We start from the raw sequence: 18,679 nt of genomic DNA, 5'->3' as shown, positions 1-18,679 counted from the left end.
CAGTTTATAAGCCTAGATCAGCGACTTCCAGGTGAATTGTTTGTCATGTTGTCTGGAGATGTCTGCCAGAAATCTTCCTGGTGACAGCGCAAGTAATATTTTGGTCTCCCACCTCCCGGAGGTCTCCGCCAATGAGATGGGCCCTTAAAGCCTCTCTCCCTCCACATGTGTGTGCGCACTGCCACCCTTCCCACCTCCCCTCAGCTGTGAAGGAGAAGAAAATAAATAAATAAATAGCAGCTCGGCTCTTCTCTCCTGATTGTTTAGTGCGTGACAGTCTCAATTTCCCCAAAAAAGCTAACTACCGGTAATGGACAGTGGAGCGGTTATTAAAACCTTGACTTTTCAAAACCACGATATACCTTCAACACGGTAATCGGCCCATGCCTCGTAAGGCTATTGTGAAATTTCATTTTACATTAAAGTTAAAAAAAAATGCTTAAAGTTTATGCATACGATTGCATGCATTACGTTGACTTAATTTATTCACATTGATTCGACATGGTCAAAACACATTGAATTAAATGAGAAGTGTGAATTGGATTTACCTGATCAAATGACATGGGAAAACGTAATGCAATTAAATTACGGTACTTTTTTTTTGTATGCAGAATTTCTTGCTTATAATAAGCAAACTTTACCACATTGTTTTAGTCTTAAAGGTACTAGATTCTAGTTAGTTTAGTTTTAAGAGTTCTAGGCAAACAAATTTTACTAAGCCCAATTATTTATTTATTTATTTATTTAAAATAAGATAATCTGACCAAATTTGAAGACCTTTTGCTTATTTCTTGCCAGGCTTATTTTGCAGTGTGTAAGAAGAGGAAGTGTGCCGTGATTCATGATCCTTGGGGTATTCTGACCGTAGCATGTCACAAACAAATTAATTTGTGACAGAGAGGGTAGAAATTATTTTCTAGGACAACTAATACATTTAGCGGACATGCATACCCCTCCCTTTCATTTCCATAGATTTTCCATGGATGAAAAATTTATCAATGGTTTTAATTAATCAAATGCAATTCCTGAGTTAACTGTTCAGATTATTATCACTAATACTAATTATAATTTGAATGGTGTAGAAGAAACATTTCCCACTGTGTGAAAGGTAGAGTACAAAATTGATATAATCACATGAATATAAAAAGTATTGTGACGTTTATGTTCAGAGGGGGTCAAGAGACTACAAATTACCCTTCTGTTTCTTGGTGATCTTCTCCACCAAACTTCGAATTTGGACATATTCCTCCCACTCTTCACTGGCAGACGGAGCTTCACTGCTACACCCTGAAAGAAACATTAACTATTAAAAACATCAACGCTGCATTACTCTACAGCAGTGTTTCCCAACCAGGGGTAAGTGTACCCCTAGGGGTACGTGAGCACATTGCAAGGGGTATGTGAAAACAAGGTTGAACAGGTGTCATGGAATCCAGGATGTTTAAAAAAATTTAACTGTTATCAGGCACAGTCACTGAAAAAAGACATGTATTCAGTTTACAGGTACATTTATTAAAAATCTGGATTATTTCACATATTGCCATATTTTCACGACCATAAGGCGCACTTAAAAGTCTTCAATTTTCTCCAAAACGGACGGGGCGCCTTATGTGTGCACCGAGTTCCAACATCTATAAATATTGTGTGATGAGCACTCCGCTTGACTTTTTTTTTTTTAACTTTTTTTTGACCGCTTGACTGCTTATACAGCGGAAAAGAGGACGTGGCTGAGGACAGCATGCAGACTTAAAGGGGGAAGGGTGCGTGAAGGAGGACGCTAAAGCCACGCCCCCAGTAGGTGTATAGTGCCGGGGTGTGCATTGTGCAAAACAACATCGGTTTGGCTCAGGACCCCCGAAAAAGACACCTAGAAGAGACACGCTTATGAAGCACAGTTTAAACTGCAAGCTATCAGTTACGCAGAGGAACATGGGAATCGAGCAGCCGCGGGAGAATTTAAGATCAACGAATCCATGGTTCGCAAGTGGAGGAAGCAGGAAAACGAGCTCCGCCAAGTCAAGAGGACGAAGCGCAGTTTCCGTAGAAAAAAAAAGAAAAACAAAACACGGAAACAAGGCGAGGTGGCCCGAGTTGGAAGACCAACCTGAGCAATGAATTAATGAACTCCACATCGGTGTAAACAGGGCGTTCAAAGTGAAGTTGCGAGCGGTGTGGAAGCGATGGATGACAGATGGTGAACACAGCTTTACTAAGACTAGGAGGCAGCGCCGGGCGAGTTACGCCACAATTTGTGAATGGATTGTGGAGGCTTGGGCTAACGTGTCTGCTTGCACTGTTGTTCAAGCTTTCGTAAAGCCGGCATCATTTCTGAGGAGACTGACTCGAACCTGGCGTGTTTGATGGAGAACTTGCCCAGCTGTTCATTTCGTATACAGAACATGAGGACTTTGATGGATTTGTGGATGAGGATTGATAAAAAAATAACGTGTACATTGTTAAATACTTCAATAAAGTACAACCAAACTCAGTTCTGCTCCCGCTGCCTTTTTAAAAACATTGTTTTAGCGTGCATGCATCCCACCGTATGTTTTAAGCTAGCATAAGTTTTACCATGCCTGCGCCCAACAATACGGTGTGCCTTATGTACGTGTTAAATACAGAAATAGACCCCTTAACTGAGACTGCGCCTTTTAATACGGTGCACCCTATGGTCGTGAAAATATGGTAAGTAAATTCAAAGGACTCTTTTTATCAATCTGCACGGGTGCAGCAGCAGCCGGTTGTTGGAGCGTAATTGTGTCGGAGGAGACAACAGGGACGGTGGACGAATCCCCGGAACATGTAGCGCGTGGCTGCGACTGCTCATAAAAAGATTCCTTTGAATTTCCTTAATTTGAACTTGTACATCGGTTGCACATGATTAAAATGTGTTGAAATGACATAATTTACCCCTCTTCTCCTGAAAAATGTTTTTTTTTTTTTTTATTTCAGTGCGCGTGTGATCCTGATCATGCAGAGATCGGCATCTCAGGTGCAGGATTCATTTAAATATGATTTGCAGATTTGTGGGCGTGGACAAGGAGGAGTCGGCTACTCCAGCATGTGCGCTCATTTCCACGTTGATTGGAACGTACGAAGGAAATGTGTTTCGATTCATGCGTACGCACAGATTCATACATCTGGATATTTTTGTGCGTATGACGTTTTCTGTATTTGAGCGTACGGCATGTTTTAGTAGGAAATCCACGCAAGTCTTTCTACATGAGGCCCCAGGAGAAGCGCATCCATGCTTTTATCTCAAGAAGACTTGACTATTGTAATGGTCTTCTGATTGGACTCTCTAAAAAGAGCATTAAACAGCTGCAGCGGTCCTGACCAGAACAAAAAGGTCAGACCATATTACTCCAATTCTAAAGTCTTTACACTGGCTTCCAGTCAGCTTTAGAATAGATTTTAAAGTTCTGCTACTGGTTTATAAATCACTAAACGGTTTAAGTCCTGAATACATGAATGAAATGCTAATGGAATATGAACCCAGTAGGGCTCTGAGATCGACAGACTCAGGTCAAATAGTGGAGTACAAAGTCTAACACAAACATGGTGAAGCAGCATTTCGCTATTATGCTGCACACAAATGGAATAAGTTGCCAACAGAAATGACGTCAGCCCCAAGTGTGCATGTTTTTAATTCCAGGTTAAAAACTAATTTTTTCCCATACTTTTTAAAGCATTTCCACTTTTAAATATTTCTTGCACTGTATGCTGTTTTAATTGTATTTTTTTCTCTTAGTTTTATATGTTTATACGCTGTTTTTTTTCTTTGTTTTTAAATGCTTTTAATCATGGAAAGCACATTGAGTTACCTTGTGTATGAAATGCGCTATATAAATTTGCTTTGCGACTATTACTATCATGTGATATCTCATAACACAGTAGGTGCCTACTGACGGGGAGGTCAATCAGCATTTTACATTAAAAAATATATATATTTACATAGCACTTTTCATACATTAACCCACAGCGTTAACCCACTCTTTAGAGTTGGCTGCCCTCATAGCCTTTTGAAAGGTAATGTGGAAGTAAAATGCTTGTGAAACAGAGATATTCACCATTAGTCGCTTGCAACTTTATCTGAGGCAAATGGGTGAAGAACAACTGTTTTATTTTTTCTAAAATTGGTGGATGTCGTGTCTGGCACGCAACTGTCGCAACATCAAAGATGTATTTTTGCTAAATGTAAGTTATAAAATGTGTATAACTGCGCGTAGAATGCTGAGGTCACGTCACGTAGTAAGTCCCCCACCCCCCCACCCCTAATGGTGTATGCGTGTGCATGTGTCACTCACTTTCATGTTTACGTACACGCAGAAACGCACGAACACGCGCACACACAGTTGCTTTCATGGACCACAATCGGCATTTATCAGGAGAGAGTCTTCAGAGAACTGTACTGAGAATGTGTGCTTGTTTACATTTAGGTACATAGTACTGTGTTGGCATGTCAAGTGTGCACTAAGTTGCTGATTTAATGTGGCACTAATATTGAAGTAATATCGGTTCATGTTGATGACATCATTCTATAACTTGTGAGCCGCACATTATTACCAAGTAATGGGTACGGTTAAGCTAATGCAGCTTTTCTGTGTTCCACGTTGGTCACGTGACATTCCGCATACAGCGGCTTGAGCGTAGATCCACACGAGACCTTAATGAACATTTCTAATTATATTTTAAATGTAGTCATTGATTTTTGATGGCTTCATTTCCGACAGTAGGGGTGGGTGGCAAAGCGTTCGGCGTGGGTGGCAGCTGCCACCCCGCAGATCCGCCGGTGATTGCATTTAATGAGGATAGGACCTGATGGGACCTGTTATTTTATGACCTGGAGGTAACAGTCGCTATCGGCTTCAATTTGAGAGAGAAACTCTAATATCGATTGCCTGATTGATTGATTCATTAGAGTCTGGCGCACACGTCATTCCCCCATGCATCAACAGTACAAATGATGGCTTTTTTGTTGACTTTGATATCTTTTACCAAAGACAAAGCATTTAAAAACATTACTTCAAAATTGCACGATGCAATATAACATTTTTAGACATAGGAGATGCTAATTGACTCTACGCCACAGTCAAAATTGGAATATTTTGCCTCATTTACTCCCATTATAAAGCATATATTTCGATATACTGTATAGCTGATGTGTTATCCTGCTTTTCCCGTGAATATAGAAGGAATCATAGCATTGCTGTTGGAGGAATGGTTTGGATTTTTTCGGTGTTTACACCGCCAAACCACCAGATGACGCCAGAGACCAGGTCATTCTTTTTCTTGCAGAGCTTTCCAGAAGATATGGCCTCACACTGCTACCATTTCACACATTGTATGCCACAAACAAATATGTTGGTGAGTTGGGATTGTTAGAAGAGTTGTGTTTGTGTGTGTGTGTTCAATGGGCCATTCTGACTAAATGTGTGTTGTTTATGTTACCACTCCAACGTTTTATTTTGCCAAAATACTTTCTTACCAAGTCTTCGTGTGCAGATATAAATATATTTTGTGTGTGCCTATGTGAGGCTGGCCAAGGCTCTTCTGCAAATTCAAAACTGTAATGATTTGAAATCCTGCACTGCCATTCGTCGAGAGATAAGCTTTTACGAACTCCATGCTGTATTTGTACGTGTGTGTGCATGTGTTCAACGGGACCATTCTGACAAAACATGAGTTTTTATGAACTCCATCCTGTATTCGTGCGTGTGCACGTGTTTGTGTGTGTGCGCACACTGATGCACAGACAGAGGGAGAAGAATCAGACCATGAGAAATGTTTGAGCTGTGCAACGCACTGAAGTCCATCCATCCATCCATTTTCTTTACCGCTTCTCCTCACGCGGGTCGCGGGTGCGCTGGAACCTATCCCAGCTATCTTCGGGCGAGAGGCGGGCTACACCCTAAACCGGTCGCCAGCCAATCGCAGGGCACACAAAACAACCATTCGCACTCACAATCACACATACGGGCAATTTAGAGTCTCCAATCAACCTACCACGCATGTTTTTGGGATGTTGGGAAATTCTTATTTCATCAAACTCAATGTTTTTATGACATTCAAGGCTCTAATTACGTCATATCAAATATTCTACTTGGATTTTTTTTTTGGGGGGGGGGGCATATCTAGAGTTATGGTCATAACACAATACTGCTTTTGTTTTTGTTTTTTTTAACTGCCATTGTTGTAAAAATGAAAATGCATACAAATCTATGTTGTTGTTATGTTTGTATATTTTTACATAATTTGGGCTTCCAGCTCACAAAACCCACAAAATCAGGAATTCCAAAAATTTGAATACGGTGAAGAAATCACCATTTACTTCGCAGTTTTTGTAGAAAAAAAAGAAATTGCGGTTACATTAAATCAATTAAAATATGGCACTTTCAAAGCGATGTTAATCTTCAATACTTGTTTGGGAATCCCTTTGCTTGAATCACTGCCTGGATGCGCGGTGGCATTGAGGCATTGCCTGGGAGTTATGGAATTGATGCTTGCTGTCAGTTCTTTGTTTTTGGGTCTGGTGCCCCCTTTTCCTCTTGATAATACCAGTTAGATTCTCAATGGTGTCCACCGGCGCCGTCAACCTGCAGGGCGCTGTTGGAAATTCAGCTACTGTGGGTCGAGGTCGAAGTCAAAGAAGAAGAAGAAGAAGAAGAAGAAGAAGAAGAAGAGGTGGAAAGCGGGTTCTTCGGCAGAAAGAGAAGAGGAAAACACAGAGCCTATAACTGAATGTGGGGACTTTGAATGTTGGGACTATGACAGGAAAATCTCGGGAGTTGGTTGACATGATGATTAGGAGAAAGGTTGATATATTGTGTGTCCAGGAGACCAGGTGGAAAGGCAGTAAGGCTAGAAGTTTAGGGGCAGGGTTTAAATAATTTTACCATGGTGTAGATGGGAAGAGAAATGGAGTCGGGGTTATTTTAAAAGAAGAGTTGTCTAAGAATGTCTTGGAGGTGAAAAGAGTATCAGATCGAGTGATGAGGCTGAAATTTGAAATTGAGGGTGTTATGTGTAATGTGATTGATGTGATTAATGCAGCCCTATGGGGGGCACAAGTCAGTGCAAACTGTAGGCCGGTCCCAAGCCCGGATAAATGCAGTGGGTTGCGTCAGGAAGGGCATCCGGCTTAAAACCTTGCCAAACAAATATGAGCGTTCATCCAAAGAATTCCATACCGGATCGGTCGTGGCCCGGGTTAACAACGTCCGCCACCGGCGCCGTCAACCTGCAGGGCGCTGTTGGAAATTCAGCTACTGTGGGTCGAAGTCGAAGTCAAAGAAGAAGAATAAGAAGAGGTGGAAAGCGGGTTCTTCGGCAGAAAGAGAAGAGGAAAACACAGAGCCTATAACTGAATGTGGGGACTTTGAATGTTGGGACTATGACAGGAAAATCTCGGGAGTTGGTTGACATGATGATTAGGAGAAAGGTTGATATATTGTGTGTCCAGGAGACCAGGTGGAAAGGCAGTAAGGCTAGAAGTTTAGGGGCAGGGTTTAAATTATTTTACCATGGTGTAGATGGGAAGAGAAATGGAGTCGGGGTTATTTTAAAAGAAGAATATCTTGGAGGTGAAAAGAGTATCAGATCGAGTGATGAGGCTGAAATTGGAAATTGAGGGTGTTATGTGTAATGTGATTAGTGGCTATGCCCCACAGGTAGGATGTGACCTTGAGGTGAAAGAGAAATTCTGGAAGGAGCTAGATGAAGTAGTTCTGAGCATCCCAGACAGAGAGAGAGTCGTAATTGGTGCAGATTGTAATGGACATGTTGGTGAAGGTAATAGGGGTGAAGAAGAAGTTATGGGTAAGTACGGCATCCAGAAAAGGAACTTGGAGGGACAGATGGTGGTAGACTTTGCAACAAGGATGCAAATGGCTGTAGTGAACACTTTTTTCCAGAAGAGGCACGAACATAGGGTGACCTACAAGAGCGGAGGTAGAAGCACACAGGTGGATTACATCTTGTGCAGACGATGTAATCTGAAGGAGGTTACCAACTGTAAGGTAGTGGTAGGGGAGAGTGTGGCTAGACATCATAGGATGGTGGTGTGTAAGATGACTCTGGTGGTGGGGAGGAAAATTAGGAAGACAAAGGCAGAGAAGAGAACCATGTGGTGGAAGCTGAGACAGGACGAGTGTTGTGCAGCTTTTCGGGAGGCTAGACTCAGGACAGAAGTGAGTATTTGCGAGCAACAGTATGGTTTCATGCCTAGAAAGAGTACAACAGATGCATTATTTGCCTTGAGGATGTTGATGGAAAAGTACAGAGAAGGTCAGAAGGAGCTACATTGTGTCTTTGTAGATCTAGAGAAAGCCTATGACAGAGTACCCAGAGAGGAACTGTGGTACTGCATGCGGAAGTCTGGAGTGGCAGAGAAGTATGTTAGAATAATACAGGACATGTACGAGGGCAGCAGAACAGCGGTGAGGTGTGCTGTCGGTGTGACAGAAGAATTTAAGGTGGACGTGGGACTGCATCAGGGATCAGCCCTGAGCCCCTTCCTTTTTGCAGTGGTGATGGATAGGCTGACAGATGAGGTTAGACTGGAATCCCCGTGGACCATGATGTTTGCAGATGACATTGTGATCTGCAGTGAAAGCAGGGAGCAGCTGGAGGAACAGTTAGAAAGATGGAGGCATGCACTGGAAAGAAGAGGAATGAAGATTAGCCGAAGTAAAACAGAATATATGTGCATGAATGAGAGGGGTGGTGGGGGAAGAATGAGGCTACAGGGAGAAGAGATGGCAAGGGTAGAGGACTTTAAATACTTGGGGTCAACCGTGCAGAGCAATGGTGAGTGTGGTCAGGAAGTGAAGAAACAGGTCCAAGCAGGTTGGAACGGGTGGAGGAAGGTGTCAGGTGTGTTATGTGACAGAAGAGTCTCTGCTAGGATGAAGGGCAAAGTTTATAAAACAGTGGTGAGGCCAGCCATGATGTATGGATTAGAGACAGTGGCACTGAAGAGAAAACAGGAAGCAGAGCTGGAGGTGGCGGAAATGAAGATGTTGAGGTTCGCTCTCGGAGTGACCAGGTTGGATAAAATTAGAAATGAGCTCATCAGAGGGACAGCCAAGGTTCGATGTTTTGGAGACAAAGTTAGAGAGAGCAGACTTCAATGGTTTGGACACGTCCAGAGGAGAGAGAGTGAGTATATTGGTAGAAGGATGATGAGGATGGAGCTGCCAGGCAAGAGAGCTAGAGGAAGACCAAAGAGAAGGTTGATGGATGTCGTGAGGGAAGACATGATGGCAGTTGGTGTTCGAGAGGAGGATGCAGGAGATAGGCTCTCATGGAAAAGGATGACGCGCTGTGGCGACCCCTAACGGGACAAGCCGAAAGGAAAAGAAGAAGAAGAAGAAGATTCTCAATGGTGTCCATTTACCTCCACATACATGTACACTTCAAGGCGGTAAATTTTCATTTCCAGGACCGCCATCTTACGTAGCAATTTGTGATAGTCTTCAATGGAAAAGGGAGGCATCTTGTTGCCGGTCTTGTTGCTAATAGCAGACGTTTGCTAATTAGCAGGCCATGCTCACGTAATGGTGAGGGGTTATAAAGAAATATTGAAATATGGCAACGATTGACTGTATCTACAAAAAGTACATTTCCACAGGTTTAAAAATATACAGGCCTCACTGCTTCTAATTTCTGCACTGCTCTGCTTGCACTGTACAAGAGCAGGTGTCGTTGTTGTGCTATGTGTATTCCTTACTATGTAACGTATGCTGTGTTTGCTCATTCTCGGCTCTTAAATTGTTTTATAGGTTGTTTGTGCCACATTCTGTATTTTAACGTCAAAATTAATTATGAATTATTAACATGTTAATTATTATATGTTCTCGGTTTATGTGTTTAGCAAGCTTTCCAATGATACAAACATTTTGAATAATCGGATATAAATTAAGGAAGTTATTAAAGTTTTGGATCAGCGGTCTCATATGACTTCAGTCCGCATTGGCTGAGATTACGTCCCCAGACGTCCTTTTACAGGGAAATAATGGCGCGGTTCATGCTGATTGGAGCGCCGCGAATTCAGAATTCTGATTTGTCAACATACGCACGCAAGTGCAAAGAAAATTGGCAAGTACGCCTGTGTCGTGAATCTGACAATTACTTTGCATATATGCTCAACTTCTGCACAAAATTGAAACTTTTTACACATTGAGTGTTTTTGTTTATGTGTTTGTCACCGGGTCAATCTGTGTGTTTAATGGAGTTTATGTATAATTGCACAAAATCTGTTGCTGCCTGACAGGAAAATGCCTCCCGATCCAGTGTAAACTGTGTATGTAGCTCGGTGCTGCTCCTCCTGCAATTTCTTCTTCTGTGCTCCCCACTATAAATGTTTTCTGCGGCCCCGCCTCTGCCCTTTTGTACAATCGTCCTGTGGGAGAGGTGGGTGACCATATTTCATTCAGTTGGTAATCCTGAACCATTCTAATGTTTCTCTTGGTTTATTATGCATCTTTAGTCTCAATGTTATTGTTATGTCTTTTTCTGTCACATAATGGGTACATGTCAGCGGAGTTACATTTAAAAAATTGTATTTTTAACAGTTTAAGACCGCTGGCTTAACGCTGTGAGACAAGCCGAACTGACTTCCGGGTTGCCGATGTCATTTGTATTTTCTTTGTGTAGGAGCTCGAGTGGACAGTGAAATTTATACGGAGGTTCTGCTGTTGTTTATTCTGTCAGGTATGTTTTGTTGAATTTGTGGTTTATTACGTATAAGGATTTTACCGCATAGTCGCGGCTCTCTTTTGTACAATCGTCCTGTGGGAGAGGAGCTCGAGTGGACAGTGAAATTTATACAGAGGTTCTACTGTTGTTTATTCTGTCAGAATAAAAGGAGATCGTCTCCAAAAAGGTAACTGTGTTTCTTCGAACCGACACAACGCAGAAGACCACCGGTCACACTTAGTGCGGTTAGGCCCGTAACATCGCGGACCAGCGATCGCCTACGCAGCTGACTGATCTGCTCTTCTCTTCCGCTCCCGCCTGCGCCAGCTCTTGCTGACAACTACGTCATCGAAACGGAGCCCTGTGTTTTGACTTGCATGTGTTATTTTATTTTTATTTTTTTTGTGTTGTTTTGTCGTGTAGTCACTTGGTAAATTTAGTAGTGCAGGATTATTGCTATATTGTGTACGGCTTTCACTGCATTTGTATTATTATACTAGTCCGGTTACTTACTATTTTGCTCAGTTTCTCCGTTCAGGTGATTTGATGCCGAACATTTGCCAGGCTATTTTGCATTATGATGGGACACTGTGAATGTTTGTTCCTTTGCTGTGTTTTGCTTGCTTCCTGAGCATTGCTGGGTTGATGACCCCTGGTAATATCCTTTTCCATTTTTGTTTGTGATGTGTTTTGGGCTTTTTGGATAAGTTGACCTGGGCTGTTCAGTTTTATTTCTCTTAAAATTACGGGAAAGAAGAACACTAATATTGCAATGTCTGGATTAAATGGTGTGGGTAGGGGTCAGCAAGTTGCCTCGTTATGTTTTGGAAGGGGTAGTCCAAGGCCACCTAGTAATAACTGCATAGCAGACCAGTCAATGGTACGCCAGCCATTAATCTGCAGCTAGCTCCACTCCTATTGTTCAGACGGATCCCCAGCCAACCCATGTTATCACTACTGAGGCACTGGGTAACATAATTACTGATTTGGCAAAACAGATTGGTGATAGTAAAACGGCAAATCTCACCACCATGTACCAACCCAGTTGCAGCCAGCCACAGTCTCCTGTCGGCCAGCCTTCCCCTTGGCAGGATCAGTCACAGCTGAAAGTTGTTGTTCAGTCAGACATTAAGGCGCCGCTGTACTTTAAGGGTGACCACACAGATGCATTCTCCATTCATGAATGGGAGGATATGATGAGGTGTTACCTATCTAGAATGGACTGTAAAACACTTACAGAAATGTTTGACCTGACGATGTCCAGGTTGACTGGCAAAGCTAGAGATGGGGTCAGGGTGTCGCTACGCAGCCGCCCTGCATTGAGTGGGGCTGAGATGGTGACTGCTGTGTTTGACATACTAAAGTGCACCTTCAGTGAGCTGACTTTCTCCAGCCTGCCCATTAAAGACTTTTACGGCACCGTTCCGCAGGCTGGTGAAGATGCCATGGATTACTGGATCCGCCTCAACAAGTCTATTGATGTTGCAGATGAGTGTCTTTGCAGGTGGGGCAAACTGGTGTAGGACCCCAGTGCAGAAGTTGTCATGATGTTTATTAACCACAGTCCCGATCCTAGTCTCGCCTTGTCTTTTCAACTGAAGGCTCCTGAGAAATGGACTGATACTGAGGTCCAGGACCGGCTGGATAGTCATGTTAGGAAAACAAGGGTGAATGTAGTTCACTCACAAAATGCAAGATGTGTCCCTGCCCCTGGTCAGGGCCCCGTTGATGTCACCGGGCACACAGCTGTTCCAGTGCCTGTCTCAGTGATGTGTGAGACAACATCTCAGCCTGCCCTCTCATCCACTGCAGCCATTGGCCAACCTCAGTCACCTGATGGAGCTGTGAATCTGCGTCTACCTTCTGCTTCTTGCTCCTTGCCACATATGCAGGCTGCTCACCAGTCTCCTGTTGCTTCCGGTCCCTCAGCAGCCGATCCTTGCGCTCAACAGATGGTGGCTATGTTTGACAAAGTTCTGTCCTTGTGCACTACTTCCCTTTCTACTGGTCAAAGGCGCACCAATTGGCCCAGTCCTTCCCGTGGCCAGCGGGATGCTCAACATGAATCATGCAAAATTCGCGGCTCAGGAGAACACTCAACCAATTCACACTGTAGACTGTACATGCTGTGTCTCAATTGTTACAGTCCTGGCCATGTGAGGCGTGAGTGTTCACAGACTTCAAGAAATCCAGCCACAACAATGGCCCCTTCCTCCACACCCACTTTAAACTAGCCAACCCATGTGACGAGAGGGGCAGCGTGGGCAGCGTTCAAGACACCCTCACCAGTGCACCAGATCTTCGGTCTGCGTACATGAATTGTTGCAATGTGTACCCTGCTGACAAGACAGTAATCCTGGTGGGGTCACAGAGTTGAAGGAGCGAGTGAGTTGTTTTATGCTCCAGTCGCTGTCCAATCTGAGAGGGATGCTCGATTCAGGGAGCATGTCATGCACACTTAGTGAAGAAGCGGAGTCTAAGCTTAGAGCTGCTGGCGTTGCCTTGGCTCCTCAGCCTGTACCTGAAAGCGTGGTGCTCATCGGATGTGGGGGCCTTCTCACTCGCCCTAAATGTATCTATGATTTGGACATTGACATTTATGGTTCCAGGTTTTTGGTTCTAACATTTGTAGTGCCAGGCAGGGAGACAAACTCATCATAGGGACCAATGTACTCCGGCCCCTCATTCAAAATATGAAATCGGACAAAAAGTACCGGGAGCTTGCTTGCTCAAGCAACACTGACCGGGAATGTGAACAGTTTCTCCAGCTACTGTCCTGTATCTCCCGTTGGTCAGGCCCCGAGATGTCAGACAAGATTGGCACAGTAAAATTGCAACAGGCTGTCACTTTGCAGCCACAGACAGAGTATGTTGTGTGGGGGAAACTACCACCATCTGCTCTAGTGTCGGCTGGAGGCACTGTCATGGTTGAGCCTTCATCCGCCCGTTCTACTCCTAAGAACATCATGGTGGGGCGAGTCATTACGTCCATGTGGGGGGATCGCTGGATCCCCATGAAGGTTCTCAACCCCACACCGTGCCCATTGACACTGCGGCGCAATGCCAAGATTGCTGATGTGTTCACCCGTGTTGCTGTTGAGGATATTCCCATTGCTCAAGGGCTGTGCAAATCTCAGAATGACCAGCTGATCAGACCTACTCCATCATTTGGTGCGGCACCTGACCTGTCACAGCAGCTTAAAGACTGTGGGTTGAGTGACCTGAACATCAGTGGCTGTGATGTTGAGTGGCTGTGTCAGATGAGTGGAAGAGGAAGTTGGCTGAGCGTCTATCAAGATGTCTTCTCTAAGGACAAGTTGGACTGTGGTGAAGCCAAGGAGTTTGTTCATCGTATTCACCTCAATGATGACCGCCCCTTTCGGCGACCCTTCCCACGTATTCCCCCAGCACACTACCATAAGCAGAGAGAGATGGTGTCAGAAATGGAGATGAAGGGCATCATCAGCAAGTCCATCAGTGACTATGCCGCGCCATTTAGTCCTAAATTTTATACATAAAAAGTGACGTGGTGCCCTTTTCGAGACAGTCTGATTTTAACAATTGCACTTAAAATTACGGTAAACCGGAAGTGACATTAATTACATTTTTATTTGACCAATATACACTACAACAGTAAATTAACAAGTCATTTAAATAGACATATTGCTCAATTTTGTGATCGGATCGGTGTTCGGTTATCGTTTTTTTAAACTCCCCAAAAATCCATGTAAAGCCTAGTTTGGACACCCCTTATTTAACCCATGCAAACTTTTTTTGACCCAGTCCCCTAAAAAATAAAAATCAGAACCAAGAATCGTTTAGAACCAGAATCAAAATGAACCAGGGTCGGACTTGTTCAAATTCAAATGATGACCCTAGTTAACGTCAATGTGTGCTTGCTAATAATAAACCTACTTTGCAGCAGTTCGGCGATTAAGTTGTTCATCTCTTTGGGAGAAGCCATGGCACTAGCTCCTGACCCAGATTTCTGAATCCTTGCTCGACTTTTCTTTCCCATGGCGTTGGATGGACAGCAGGACTGGGGGAATAAAGTTCTTGTTAGTACTTTGTAGTACCACTAATCATCTGTCTTAAATTGATTTCTGATGCCAACAGCAAAAGTCGCCAACATTGTGATTTATATGTTGTGTCAAAAAAATTATACTGGTGTTTCCCCTAGGTTGAAATTTTACTTGTGGTGGTGGGCAGGGCAGTGCAAGGGTGGCGCTGTGGTGTTTGATAGGCGTATTCAAAATAATTTATCAAAAGCAGGTTCATGAACTATGCTTATTTATTGCACATAAGCAACAATATCATTTCCAGTTAGCTATTTACAAAGTTGACAACTGTCTGAGCAATGGAACTTTCTTAAACTTGAAAAAATATCTTTAAGGCCTTTCTGTATGGAATGGACTCAGGGTCAGGTCCATTTCTACTAATCCTCATGCATGCAGCAAGGTGCTCTCCTTGAAGTCGGTTTCTCAGGTAAGTTTTGATCTGAATAAGAAAAAAAACTTTAACCATTTTGGAAGATAGCACAGGAAAATAAATTGACATTTTTCACATTGTACTCTTGTACTGATGGTTTAAATCACTTACCCTGTTCATTGCCAAGAATAATTTACAATGGGATGATCAGGGCCGCAGCAGCCACTTGGGCCAGGCAAGGGTAGATGTCTGATGACTCATCATATTCACTGGCCAGCTTTTCCACCATTGCGCCTTGGCTTTCGTCCTAACCAGGATAGATTTGACCCAAATTTTTAAAATGTCGTCATCGAAACATGATATACTGAGAAATCATCCCTACACATTTTTATTAGGATTTGAGAGATTCTTTTCAAACAAATAACACAAAAATAACATTTTAGGTAGAGGGTTTCCCACATACTGTATACATTTTTGGGGAGGGCTGCCACAATTCAGTTTTGGCCGCCGCAAATTGATTTTGGCTTTTGGTGCGGTAAATTGTGCCTTCGATGTGATCCTTTTTTGTGTCTGCTCACGATCCATACCACTGAGTTCCTTTCTGATACTGAAAGTACAGTCCCTCAAATGACTTTAGTATCAAAAGCATCAATATTTAATTTTGAGAGTCAATCTTTTGGTATCAGAAACATCCCCATTTCTTCCCCACGCCAGTGACGTTGCCCCAGCCAGCGTATAATGGTGTCTTGTCAAAGCACACTCTGTGCTGTTTTTGTGTATAACTTCACTTGGAAACGTCACTCCATGTTGGGAAAAGCCTTAGTACAGTCTTCAGGACCTTTTAAGTTTAGGATTACGCCGTAAAAAGACTAACAGGAACTGAACCAAAGCTGCAGCGCTGAGCACGAAGAGTCTCCCCCCACACGTAAACTAACTTGGTTCACTCCTTTGTCCACAATTATACAGTTTTAAAGTTATGTAAATTATCTTTGTGAAACAAATAAAATTATATATGCAACTTCAGTCTCATTTCCACCATTAATATAAGACAGGAATTCCGGTATAGCAGCTCGCTAGACAAACTTGTGGGTTCTCTCTCCTTACATATCCATTTCAATCCTGAAACATCCTCTATATTACCGAATGAAAAGTCATTTTTGGTTTGACAGAGTACTCTGATGTCAAAACAACCTTGAAGAAGGGCGCCTCGAGGCAGAAAGGAGACAAACAACGATTGACTTTTCTCTGGCCGCGCGGTCCACGGCAACGGAGCATAACGCAATGGCGGACGCCAGTGTCGAAGTAATTAGCCCAGTCGAGGTGCAACTCAAACGAGTTCTTGAAAGTTATTAAGGACTTAAAACAGGACTTCTCCTGTAAGATTGATGGAGTTTTGGCTGAAATTGTTGGGATGAAGAAGGAAACGGGGGAATGCATTGAGCGAATTAAAAACGCGGAGACCCGTATATCTAGCACAGAGAACACTCTGGCTGCAATGGAAGCTTAACTCCAGAATCTCGAAAGGAACAAAGAAATGGGATACAAGCTGATGGACATGGAAATTAGGTCCAAAAGGTGCAATTTAAGGCTGGTAAACCGACTGGGGAATGTAGAAGGGGATGACACATCTTCATTCCTTGAAAAGTGGATCCCGGAGACATTGGAAATCACAGCGCTAAAATCTAAACTGTTTCTCGAGACTGCCCATAGAGTTGGGCAAAGATGTGAACCTAATGCCTGTCTGCCCAGGGATAACCATGATTATGAAATTTCTGAATGACAGAGACAGGTAACACATTCACTGCCAGCCGTATCCTGAGAAGGGAACCTCTCGACTGCCAGGCATTTTTGGGCCATTTCACAACCTTTCAAGCCCCACAGAATATTGTGTACTATTACTATGTAAACACCAAAACTACCAAAAGAAAGATCAGACTCTCTTCTTCCATCAGAAAGAAAAAGTTTGTCTCTAACTTATACCGTTCTTTAGTAATCAGCAGTCAAATAGACTATTTTCAGGCAAATCTGTTTCTGGAAGAAAAAAAGGGAGATAACAGCCTTTTCGTAAAATCAGACACATCAAGCAGAACAATGACTGACACCAAGATTTTTTTTCTTTAGTGAAAATCTCAAATATCTGAACATAAAACAACACTGAAAAAGTACTTTTGACAGAAAAAATATTTATTTACAAGTATAACTGTACAGAATTTACATTAAATATGCATGAACAAATGGGGCTCCCACACTTGGACTTTTTTCCTCCAAATTCTCCTCCTCTACCGTTTGTTCAATAGTCCAGGTTTTTATTACCTTGTGCATAAAATCTAGCAGTTTTACCCACTTCTTATTTTATTCTTCTGTTGGCAGTGATTGGGATCTTGTGTGGTTCTCATTCTCCTTGAAACCAGTCTATTTCTCCTTGAAGCACAACCTCTGCAGTTTAGAAACATAACCATTACTAAAAAATACATCGTTGAAATTGCTGTCGTGTTACGTGGAGAGAAAAAAAAGCTTTCAATTACCTTTTTAGTCTGCATGCGTACTGGAACGGGAGTCTTAACGTCTGCTGGATGCATAGCCTGTAAGTTAAAAAATACATACGATTACTAGAGAATATTTTTTATTGATGACATATTTTGCCAGGGTAAAAAACAATAATACTTCACCGTAGTTTTCTTCGTCGCAATACTAAAAGACGTTCGACTTGCAGGTCTTGAATTCCTGATGGAAGATGGACGAGCTGTAAATGGAAAATTCAAAATCAGTACTGGCAACAGATGTTACATTGTAATGTGAACTAGTGGGACTAAATTATGTTTTTATGCAATAAGGATTGAAGGAGCGCATTTGCTCGCTAAATGTAGCTAACAGCTGCAAACGAGTTACCTTCGTCTTCATCTTCGTTGGAGGAAGCTCGGCTGCTTCGAGGCTATCCAGAGGGAGCTCACTCATCTGACGATTCCGGATCCCATTTATTCGAATCCTGGTTGGCAGACGATCACAGCTGGCAAGCGGCCGAGAGCATCTCGTCATATGTATGACCCGGCATTTTGGGCAATAGCATTGGAACAAAGCGATCGGCTTGGAGCTTCATCCTTTATTCCGAGGAGTCTTCCTTTATTCCGAGGCGTCGGTCGCAGGAATATTTTTCTTGCCTTGGCGCAATAAATTTCTAGTACTGAAAGCGTTTTTTAGATTATTATTATTTTATCTTGCCTTCTCTCTTTTTCCGCCATTATGTTTACACTATACATTATGTCTTCTCATTTTCTCCTGCACCCCGCCCCCTCCTTTCTCTGAGGGAGGGACGTTCACCTCAAGGCATTGTTGCCCTCTACAGGGTGCCATTCTTCAGTGCAGTTATCCAGAGGCTTGACGATTACACAAAGTGCACAAGACCCTCGCACACCCAACCCCGTTAAAAAACGCAATTGACGTCTTGAGACGGCATTGGCAGAGAAAAGATGGATTCTGAATGACGTCTTTGGACGGGATTGGCAGGGAATGAGTTAATGAGTACCTTAATTTAGTCAATGTTTATGCTCCAAAT

General features: G+C 43.0%; 1 protein-coding gene across 1 annotated transcript in view; it reads right to left on the bottom strand.

Annotated features, from left to right (window-relative positions):
* setd3 (SET domain containing 3, actin histidine methyltransferase) overlaps nucleotides 1-18,679 on the bottom strand; it is a 119,323-nt gene that overhangs the window by 98,912 nt on the left and 1,732 nt on the right. Inside the window, 3 exon segments of the mRNA XM_061794983.1 lie at nucleotides 1,195-1,287; nucleotides 14,614-14,737; nucleotides 18,016-18,679. The exon segment at nucleotides 18,016-18,679 is cut by the window's right edge and continues 1,732 nt beyond it. Coding sequence (XP_061650967.1) covers nucleotides 1,195-1,287; nucleotides 14,614-14,737; nucleotides 18,016-18,162 — 364 coding nt within the window. The 5' untranslated portion in view covers nucleotides 18,163-18,679.

This window comes from Phyllopteryx taeniolatus, chromosome 13, assembly GCF_024500385.1.
Source record: "Phyllopteryx taeniolatus isolate TA_2022b chromosome 13, UOR_Ptae_1.2, whole genome shotgun sequence".
Taxonomy (NCBI): Eukaryota; Metazoa; Chordata; class Actinopteri; order Syngnathiformes; family Syngnathidae; genus Phyllopteryx; species Phyllopteryx taeniolatus.
The sequence above is the reverse complement of the archived record's forward strand: the minus strand, read 5'-3'. Positions and strand labels throughout refer to the sequence as shown.